Raw genomic sequence first — 10,661 nt, forward strand, 5'->3', positions numbered from 1 at the left:
CCCTGCAGACGTTCAGCTGCAGCACAGATCCACACAGATCCTGCAGGAACACTCACCTTGTCACCTGAAGAACTCCCTTTTACTTTCCCCCGACAGCTCTTGAGGAGATCGGGGTAGAAGAACTCGGGGCAGCGTTTGTGGTCGGGCTCGAAGAGGGTCAGGGTGATGCGCACGGCCGTGGCCGCCGGCTCCGCCTCCGGGGGCTGCTCTGCCTCGTCCTTCCGAGACCTCTTGAGGAAGCTGCTGCTCAGGGGCCCGTGCAGAGTGGTGAACGACACCCGGTGCGGCTCTGTCATGGCTATGGCCGAGCCTTACCAGGCCTCACGGCATCGTCCCCATGGCATTAGGAGAGGCCTGTGGGGCTTCAGCGCGGGTAACGGAGGATGCTGGCAGCGGAACGAGGGCTTTGCTTTCGGAGTTTTCCCGGGAAGTGACAAAGGGCCGTGCTGCGAGCGCTCGCTGCAATCATTAGAGAGAAAAAGGAGAGAGAGAAAGAAAGAAAGAAGTCAAGCCTTGTAGCAATCTTCCCTCCAGCACTGGCAGTTCCTCGCTATCGCTCCAGCTCCATCGCGGCTCTCTCTCCTCACACCACACCGCTCCATGGGTAAGGGCTGAAGGAAATCCAGCTGCGGGCAACAAAACGAGCCCGCCAGAGTCGCTCTGACACGGCCCGGGAGCCCTGGGCACGAACACCGGGCTGGGCTGCACCTCCCGGGCCCGGGCTGCGCTCCGGCCGCGCGATGTCCCGCTGCAAGGAGGCCCGCTCACCGCTGTCTCTGGGACAGGGACCGAGCGGGGCCCAGGGCCGAGCGGGGCCCGGGGAGGCAGCACCGCCCGAGGCCGCGGTGCCGGTGCCGGGCCCGCCCTCACTCACCGCCGCCGGGACGCCGCCTCAGCCGCCGCTCCGGGCCCGCTCCGGCCCCGCGCCCGCGTCACGTGGGCGGTGCTACCCTCGCGCCGGGCCGCGCGCGCCACGGCCAATCAGCGAGCGCTCCAGCGGCCACGCCTCGCAGCGCGACCAATCAGCGGCCTCCGGCGCGGCCACACCTCGCGGGAAAGGCTCGCGGACGGCTGCCCCTCACCACGTGATGGCGGCGGGCCAATCCCCGGCGCCGGCACCGCCCCGTCCCGGCGGCCCGCGCGCGGCGGAGGCTGGGGCGGGAAGATGGCGGCGGCCCCTGAGGGAACGGCGGCCCCTGAGGGAGCGCACGGAAAGGCTGCTCGAGTCCGCTTCACTCACACAGCAGCGTTTGGTGGAGTCTGATAAAAATCAGTAGCGTGAAACCTCCAGGAAGCTGCGTTCGTCCTGCCCCTCGTGTCTCTTAAACAAGCTGAGGTTTCGTCCACAGAATGAAATGCAGCGTAGGGAATATAACGATAAGGGACAACAGAATAATCTGATATATCTTAATAGGGGCTCGCATGGATAAGGCTGCAGGCCTGTGCTGGACGATGCCGGACTCACAGCAACCCCTGAACCTGCTCAGGACACTCCGGCTGGACGGGACACGATGGGATTCTTGGATTTGGAGCATTTATAAAAATGCTCCACCCCAGGGCACTGCTGGTGTCACCCTGCGACCTCTCCATGGTGTTTCAGGGTTTGGGGAGTCTGGACAGTCTGTTGAGTGGAAGGTGATAAATATCCCAGTTCTCAAGCAGATTTAAGGAAGAAGACCCTGCATCCTACAAGCCTGCCAGTCCCACTTCAGTGTTGAAATCTTGGAGGTTATTTAGGGAGTTACTGAAAACCCCTGAGAGACAACGCAGGCAGCAGTCACAGCTACTGTGGGCTCACAGGGGAAGGTCCTGCTTCAGCTGCTTCATTCCCTGAGAGGCTCAGGCAGTGACTGCCCAGAGCCACAGAATGGTTCAGCTGGAAGGGCCCACAGGGGCTCACCTAGTTCCAGCTGCCTGCTCAGGCAGGGCCAGCCCAGACAGCTCTGAAACATCTCCAGGAACACACTCCACTCCCTCTCTGGGCAGCCTGTGCCACTGTACAAGGAAGTTTTTTGTGTTCATTTGGCACTTGCTGGGCTCAGTCTCTGCCCGTGGCTCTGGTGCCATTGCTGGAGCAGAGCCTGGGCCCTGCCCTGCCCCTCCCTACACCCAAAGCTGAGCCCCCTCTCAGCTGGGGCTCCCCTCCAGGCTGAGCAGTCCCAGCTCCCTCAGCCTTTCCTCACCAGGAGATGCTCCAGCCCCTTCAGCATCCTCAGAGCCCCCACCAGGCCTGTTCCAGGAGCTCCATGTCCCTCCTGTTCTGACACAGCATCCCAGCTGTGCCTCACAGGCTGGGCACAGGGGCAGGATCCCCTCCTCACCCCCCTGGGCTGGTCAGGAGCACTCAGTGTCACTCCTCTCCTCAGAGCCTGGTGCCTGGGGTTGTTCCTCCCCAGCTGCAGGAGCCTGTGCTGGATTCCAGAAGGTTCCTCTGCCCCTGTGAGGTCCCTCTGAGGTATCAGCTCCTCCTCCCAGCCATCTTTGGGAAGGCAGTGGATGGGGTGGCTTGGGGTTTTAGCAAAGCTTTTGTACCATCTCCAGCACTCTCTTGGATAAGCTGTGCCTCACACAGCTCCACCCTTGGCATGGGTGAGAGGCACTGCCAGGTCAAGCTCAAAGGATTACAGCAAATGGGGTCACATCAGGAATGGCCCCAAGTGGCTTTCCCTGTATCCAGCCTGGTTTTCCCAGAATTTCCAGGGATGGTGGGGAAGGGGCTGGAACACCCAGATGGGCAGGAAGATCCCAAAATCCCATGATTTGGGTGGCTGGATATGGCAGCAAAGCTGGAATGAAAGGAGACCCCTCCAAATGCAGGGAGAAAGTGGAGAAAATCCCATTATTGCTGTGGAACTGGATTTTCCAGGGCAGGGACAAAGGACAGTCACCAGTGGGGATACACAGGGCTCTGTTGGAGGGCTGGTGCTCTTGAATGCTTTTATAAATGCTCCAAATCCAGGAATTTACCATCCATTAAGCAAGTTTGCCAACAACAGTGACCCAAAGGGCCTCACAGGGAGCTGGGCAGGCACAGCCTGAGTGAGATCCAACAGCAGCACTGCTGGAATCTGCACCTGCACAGGGCTGGACACAGTCTGGGGGATGAGAGGCTGGAGAGCAGCCCAGCAGACACACCTGGGAGCAAAACTGTGGAGAAAACAGGCCCAAGTAAAGATTAGATCCAATGAGAGAACATGGAGAAAAACTATGGAGAGAACAGGTCCAAAGAGAGAACATGGAGCAAAATTATGGAGAGGACAGGTCTAAAAGAGAGAACATGGAGAAAAACTGTGGACAGAACAGGTCAAAAGCCATTTCCTGTCCCATAAAATTTTTAACCATCTTCCATTTTCAAATGCTCTGTGTTTGTTTGGCTGACAGCAGCAGCTCAGACCCAACTCCTTAGCTGGCAATCCAGGGAGGCCCCAGGAGCAGAAAGCAGGGCCTGACACAGGGTTGGCATCCCCCAAGAGGATGGGCAGGGGGATGCCCAGCAGCAGGAGGAGGAACAACAGCCAGAAAGTAAAACACAAGAAGTCCCCCCTCAAGATGAGGAAGAATTTCTTTACACTGAGGGGTGGCAGAGCACAGAGCAGGTGCCCAGGGAGGGTTTGGAGTTTCCTGCTCTGGAGACATTCCAAACCCACCTGGACTCATTCCTGTGATGGCTGCTCCATGTGACCCTGCTCTGACAGGGACCTGAGTGATCTCCAGAGGTCTTTTCCAGCCCCAACTATTCTGGGGTTTTGTAATTCCTGCAGGAGCACAGCTGTTTCTGCTGCCATGAGCATGGGGTGCTGCAGCACCAGCCTGGCTCCACTGAACACCCCCCAGCCAGGCTTCTGCTTCAGTGGGGAGCACAAAACCCTGCCCAGGGCAGAGACAGGGGCATCTCTGCTGCCTTCACCTCCTCCAGCTCTGACACCCAACCCTCCCCTCCACGCTGCTGCCCAGGCTATTTCTGACAAGCACCTGCAGCCTCCTGCCTTCAAGGGCCCCAAGAGAACAACAGACAGCTTCTACATTTATTGTTACAGTTTAACACAGTCTTGGACAGAGGAGAAGCAGCAGAAACCAACATGCAAAGCAATTAAAAGTCCCCAGGGGCTCGAGGAACAGCAGGCACAGCTCAGCTCCTGGCAGGGTCTGTGGGGGCCCTTTCCCTGTAGCTGCTGCTCCATTGTGCCCCAGAGCAGGACAAGGTCATGGCAGACACCAAACCTACACACACAGAGAGGGGAGGGCAGGCTGGGATTGTGTCTCAGTGAGTCAGGTCTGTATCTGACTGGAGTTCAGTGCACTTTGAACCAGGAGGCATCTTCAGTTTTGTCTGTGCAGACAGGGAGAAGAGGGATCCTTCAGGAGGAGGCACTGGCAGGAGATGAAGCTCAGCTATTTGGGCAGAGCTTTCCTGTGTCAGAGCTGGCAGCTCTTGGTACCAGCAGCTCTTCTCAATGAATCTGTTAAACAACAAACATGGCCTTCTGTGGGGGCCTGAATATATCTTGTATTGTGGGATCTGTGTGAGTCCGAGTTGCTCCAAACGAGCTGCAGCTGCAGGGTCCTTAGTTGGGCAGCAGCTGTAGCTGGTGAAGGTAACTGAAATAAATAGGGGTGGGTCAAGAGCCTCTGAGAAGGCAGGAAGGGCTGTGCTGCAGAGAATGGAGAAGAGCCCCAGCAGAGAGGCAAGAACAACACTGCAGCGAAGATTACAACAGCCTTCCTCCCACCTCAGTCTTCACCAGTGCCTTCTCCTGCAGCCAGACTCCAGGTTCAGCCAAGTGGACAAGTTCCAGGAGCAATGGGATCTGTCAGGTACTTAGAGCTGGGCACAGTGCTTGGAGAAGGCCCCAAGGCAGGAGGAGCCCTGGCTGAGGCAGCTGGACAGCCCCACTCACTGGGGGACACCTCCCACCCCTGCCCTGCTCAGCCCCACACCTGGGGCCAGCACAGAGCAGGGCTGAGGGTGACCTCACTCTGCTCCCCCAGAGCTGCCCCCATTCCCCAGCACCTACAAAGCTGAGCACCCAGAGGGACAGGCTTCCAGGGCACAGGGCAAGCTCATCCTGCACACAGGAGAGCCCTGGGATCTTGTTCCCTTGGTTTAACCATGTCCCTGTTCCATGGCAGGACTCTGTATCACTGTCCCTGTCCTTTTGCTGTGGTGAGGCTGCACAGGGAGCTCAGACACAGCTCTGAGGAGCTGGGTGGCCCAGGGACAGCTCACAGGTGATGTCCAGCCCATTACAAACTGGTTTCCAGATACCCTCCCAGCAGGAAAGCTCCTCTGCAAGCTCTCAGGGGGACAAGGAAGATCCTGGCACTTTCCAGAGCTCAGTGCCAGGACTCCACAGTCTCTGCACAAGAGAGAGCTGAATACTCCCCTAAATCTGAGCCCCACATCCACAAACCCTTCCCTGCCTCCCTCTCCCCTTCTGTTCCTGTGGCTGCTGCCTCACATCAGTGACCAGGGAGGGACAGTCTGGTGTCAGGCTGGGTCAGGGCCATGCAGCCCCAGGGAACCAGAGCAGGCCTGAAGGAGCTGCTTCCAACTCACAGCCACAGCCCAGGAAGCAGAGCCTGAGGAATTGTGTGTTTAGCAGCATTTGGAGAATCTTCCTTCCATGGACTCACTCATCACATCAGAAACTGGGTGAGCTTTTGCCAGCCCAGCACCCAGGGCTCCCACCAAGGGAGAGAGAACTGTCCCATCCTTCATTCCTTGCCTAGGAATGAACTCCAAACTGAGAATTTGCTCCCTTATCCTACAGCAGCCTGGTTTTTTAAGAGCCTTTGGTGAAAAGCCTTCTAGAAAAGCAGGTAAATTGTCAAGCCCATCACCTTGTGACCAGCACCTCTCCCAGCAGCAAGGAAAACGCATTCTCCTGCTCCAGGCAGGGATGAGAACACCCAGGAAAGGGCCAAGAGCCCAAGTTTTGCTACAATTAATCAACTTGAGCTACCTGGGATTTAAGATGCTGCAGCAAACAGAGCAACAATACCAACTACTTACTAGAGCAGAGAGAAAAAAAAAAGAAAGAGCTGCCCTTGGCAGGAGCTGAAGCAGAGTTCCACACACAGCCCAGCTCCCAGCATCCACAGGCAGAAGAGGAATCCCAAGAGGATGTGCAGCCAGCCCAGCAGCTGCCAGGAGATGGATGGAAATGTGCTGTGTCCCAGCAGGAGGATGAGCTGCCCTGGGCCTGCTGCTCACTCGTAGATCCAGTGTGCAGCCGTGTCCTCCCAGCACGGCAGCTCCTCGGGCCGGAACCACAGCGAGATCTCCTGCTGGGCACTCTCCACTGAGTCACTGCCATGGATCACGTTCCTGTGGGTGAGGAGAAAGCTTTCATCAAGCTGGGAAAGGTGGGAGAGGGATGCTGCAGCCTGTAAAATTCTCCCTTAACCAATTTGATTCAAGTGGTGGAGCCAGTCCTGTCCCACAGTGTTGGGGAAGATGAAACAGGAAAGCCTGATAAATATGATTGCCTGGCAAAAGATTTTGAGAATATGGAAACTATAAGTGAGATTGAAATGAAAGCAAGCTGTGAGATCTTTTACTGAACAACAGGAAAACAATGGTGTGGCCAGCTGAAGGTAATCTCTTTTTGATGGAACAACACCCTCTGCTTGCAGGCAGGTCTAAGGGTCACAGCAGACCTTACTGGCTTGGCAGAAGGGGTTTAAAGAGGAGTTTTTAGGATTTAAAATGTAACACAGTATGGTAATGTAATGATTCTTACAGGCTGTATGGAAATGCTATAGGATTTGTGTCTTGTACTAGATTGGTTAGTGAGAATTAGAATATTCAACACAGAAGAAGATTTATTGTATTGTAATGGGAACCTCACCCTCTTACCCTTTTACTCTCTCACCCTCTCTCCCCCTCTCTTCTCTCAGCCTGCTCTCAGCTGTGTTTGGCAGGGCCCTACCCCCAGGCCCTTTGCAATGAACCCCAAGTTCCTGACCTGGCTGCAGAGATCTCTGTCTCTGTCCCAGCCATCCTACCCCCTGATGCTCCTACACCCCAATATCCCTTCCTATCCCACACCATTCATCCTTCCAGCAGTGCCAGCTCCCAGCACTCCCCCCTCCTATGCTGAGGAGTCTTTTGTTTGCTACAGGAGGAGCTGCAAGTAGCTGTAGCTCTGGGATGTGCATTTTTTATGTCAGGGATTCCAGATTTTCCACCTTCCATCAAAGCAGGTTTGGTGTCAGGCACCAGGAAACAGATCTAAGGCAGGATGGTTCAGTAAGAGCCAGGCTGGGGCCACCCAAGGTCACCAGCCATGGATATTCACCTGCTCCCATGAAAGGACTGAGTGGGAGCCTCCCTTCCTCTTCACAGCCTGACAGTCCTGATTAGCAGAGGAAAACAGGCAAAGCCCACCTGCTTTCAACAGAGCACTCAGGAGGAAGGAAAGACACAACCCAGGCTCTTCCTCCTATTAAAGCCAACCCTGGCAAGCAGAGCTCAGCTCTGGTCTGAGCACAAAAGGGAAAACTTCTGCTCTGGGAGTGCAGACTCATTCCTGGCAGGCTTAGCACAGGAATGCCTGGACAGGATGCCCTGAAACGCTGAGGGAAGAAAAAGTCACAGCTCTCACTTGCCAACTTCAACACAGAAGTCTCCTCGGATGGTGCCAGGCCTGGACTCAGCTGGGTTGGTCTCCCCGATCATGGAGCGAACGGTTTTCACCACATCCAGGCCCTGCCAGACCTACAGGAGAGCAAAAGCAGCATCAGCTTCCACAGCTGCCCTCTGAACTCCCCACCCTGGTGACAGCCAGCAAAGGGTGTCTCCAAATTATTCTTCCAAAGCTGATTGTGGGAAATAATCCAAATTGTCTGTGGATTTCTCCCCATCCCTAGAAGCACTCAATGCCAGGCTGGATGGGGCTTGGAGCAACCTTGGCCTAGTGGAAGGTGCTGCCCCTGCCATGGCAGGGGGTGGAATGAGACCTTAAGGATCCCTTCGAACCTAAACAATTCTGTGATTTAATTTACAACAGAAAACATCCCTGCAGTTCAGTACAGCTTCAAGAGACCCTCTGAGTGGGGATATTGAGACAGAGTAAAAATTCTCCAGAGTAGAAATCCATTTTGATTTAGGTGAAATGTACATCTTTGAGTCTGTGGTTAGAAAACATAGCTATTTAGCTTGACTGCAAAGCCTAGGCTCAGAGAAACTGCTTCAGTGAAGGACAGAGATAAGGGGGGGGGAGACAGAGGGTAATAGAGAGAGACTGCTGTGAGAGCAGGTCAACCTGACCTAGGAATTCTTTCTGACAAAGAAGAACTAGCAGCAAACGTCACTCGAAATTCGGAAAAATGAATATGTGTGAACCAATTATGAAATTGTATGTATATGTATTTGAGAGGGGGATAAAAAGGGACCTGAAGTTCCCAGAGGTACACATGACTTTTAAGGAGAGTAATCTCCACATGCATCCAGTGCTGTAATAAACATACCAGCTTTACAACTTCCACAAAGTTGTGGAGTTTTTGGTTATCTCTGCAAAACAATATCACCTCAGTTCGACTGTGCCAGCAGGCACACGCCTGGCACTGTGTCCCTGTCCCTTGGCAGCACTCACCATGGCCACGATGGGCCCGGAGCTCATGTACTTCACCAGGCGGCCGTAGAAGGGCCGGTCCCGCAGGGCGCTGTAGTGCTCCTTCAGCAGCTCCTCCGAGGCCTGCACAGAGCACACAGCTCAGTCTGCTCCCTCAGGGGCACCTGGGCAAGGGCTGCACCTCAGGGATGCAGGAAATCAACAGAATGGAGCTCTTGCACAGATGCCCAACTCCAGGAGTGAAACAGCAGCAGCCTGACACAGACAGGCATTTCCAGCTGCTGGATTACAGTGCCAGCCCTGGAGTACGGGCACAACCAAGGGCAGACATGTTCCCCACAGCTGGAATCACCCTCCCAGTGCCAGCTCTCCTCTGAGCTGCGAGTGACACCAGCAGGCTGTACAGGCAGAACCCCAGCAGTCACCAGCACAGCCGAGGCTTGGGGGGCCCAGGGGCTCCTCCACTCCAGGGACCCCCAGGCTGGCTGCGCCCGGCCCTCACCTGCAGCAGCTTCATCCCCACCAGCTGCAGCCCCTTCCTCTCGAAGCGCCGGATGATCTCCCCCACCAGGCGCCGCTGCACCCCGTCCGGTTTGATGGCCACGAATGTTCGTTCATGGACCCCGCCGAGGGCTGCAGGGACAGGGAAGAGCTCTGAGGAGGGAAGGGGGCGCCTGCGGGCCCACAGCCAAGCGGGCACAGGGGGTGGCAGGGCCTCAGCTGAGGGGACACGGGGGTGGCAGGGGGCACAGGGCACATGGGGTTCCCAGGGGGTACAGGACACAGGGGGTTCCCGGGGGGCACGGGGGGTTCCCGGGGAGTACAGGGGGCACAGGTTCCCGCAGGGGAGGGCGGGGCAGGGCGGTGCTGGCCGCAGAGGGCACAGGGACAGCGGGGCCTGGCCTGAGCCTTCAGCCGCGGAGTCTCTCCCGGGGAAGGGAGGTCCCTGGCCCTCAGGCACAAGGGGAATGGGGGTCCCCGCTCCTCAGACCCCGGCCGGGGGTCCCGTCCCGTTCCGTACCATTGTGGAAGAGGCCGGCGAAGAGCCCCAGCACCAGGCAGATCATGGCGGCGCCGCTCTTAAAGGGGCCGCGCTCCCCCCGCGCTGTCCCCGCCCGCCGCGGAACCATCGTGCCGGGGGCGCGGAGCGGCGGGGCCGAGACACGGGGACACCGGGAACGGCCCGTTCCCATGGCAACGGGCGGGGCCTGGTGCCGCCGGGGCTCCACCGGGGCGAGATGTCCCGGCCGCGGCCTCCCTGCTGCCGCCTCTGAGCTCCCCTGTGCCGCTGCCACAGCGTCCCGGGTGTTTATAAGGCTTTTGCCTCCGCTGTCACTGTCATTGCGGTCGTGACTGCACACTATAGACCAGGCCGGTGTGGGGCAGCTGCTGTGGTACAGAGCAGCCCCTCTGGCCCGGGCAGGTAGCTCAGGAAGAGGAGCTCTGAATTCCCCAGGGCCATGCACTGATTCCATTCTGGGGTGTCAGACCCGGCTGTCAGTGCCCTCTCAGCCTCAGGGCTCGTTAGCACTGCACTCCAAGGCTCCATTTCCTGCTCTTAGGAACTCACCTCTTGGTTCAGCTCCCTCCAAAATCAGCCTCTGGAAACACCAGCACATGAACTACCTGCACCAGGTGCCCTGTGGAGGGCTGGCTTTGCTCCCAGAGCTGCTTGGGGGCTTCATGGAGTGCTGGCTCTGCTTCCATCCTGCTTCTTGTGTTCAGAGACAGTGTTCTGCTCCCTCTCCTCTGTTCAGCTCTCGCTGGGACAAGCAGGGATCCATGTCCAAACAGCAGGGATCCAGCTGCTTTATCCAACATCATTTTGAGTAAATTATTCCCGGGTTTGTACCAATCAATAATTAGTGGGGCATCCTGGAGATCCAGAGCGTGGCTTTGCCTGAGGAAAGCTGACCCCTTTGCTCCAGTACGGTTGTTATTCTACCCGTGGAAAAGCCTTTGTAGGATAAACTCTGTTTGTTCTGGAGCTGTGGGCACTGCTTGGGAGGCAAGGGCGGTGCCAGAGGCTGTTCCTGGGTCAGTTCCCGGGGCTGTTCCCAGGGCTGTTCCCGGGGAGGTTCTCAG

General features: G+C 57.0%; 2 protein-coding genes across 8 annotated transcripts in view; both read right to left on the reverse strand.

Moving 5' to 3' along the window:
- Window positions 1-943, reverse strand: part of UBN1 (ubinuclein 1) — a 29,873-nt gene extending 28,930 nt beyond the window's left edge. For all 7 annotated transcript variants that reach the window (XM_064725448.1, XM_064725444.1, XM_064725446.1 and 4 more), the window contains exons 1-2: window positions 875-943; window positions 57-459 (exon numbers count right to left, since the gene is read on the reverse strand). In XM_064725448.1, the coding sequence (XP_064581518.1) occupies window positions 57-296 (240 nt within the window). In that variant the 5' untranslated portion in view covers window positions 297-459; window positions 875-943. The remainder of the gene's footprint in view (window positions 1-56; window positions 460-874) is intronic.
- Window positions 944-4,011: 3,068 nt separating this feature from the next.
- Window positions 4,012-9,706, reverse strand: NME3 (NME/NM23 nucleoside diphosphate kinase 3). Its single transcript, XM_064725490.1, has 5 exons — window positions 9,598-9,706; window positions 9,079-9,209; window positions 8,598-8,699; window positions 7,608-7,720; window positions 4,012-6,328 (listed from the first exon to the last, which is right to left on the reverse strand). The coding sequence occupies exons 1-5, from the start codon at window positions 9,704-9,706 to the stop codon at window positions 6,211-6,213; spliced, it is 573 nt and encodes a 190-aa protein (XP_064581560.1). The 3' UTR covers window positions 4,012-6,210.
- Window positions 9,707-10,661: the final 955 nt, after the last annotated feature.

The sequence above is a fragment of the Zonotrichia leucophrys genome, chromosome 14, assembly GCF_028769735.1.
Source record: "Zonotrichia leucophrys gambelii isolate GWCS_2022_RI chromosome 14, RI_Zleu_2.0, whole genome shotgun sequence".
Lineage (NCBI taxonomy): Eukaryota > Metazoa > Chordata > Aves > Passeriformes > Passerellidae > Zonotrichia > Zonotrichia leucophrys.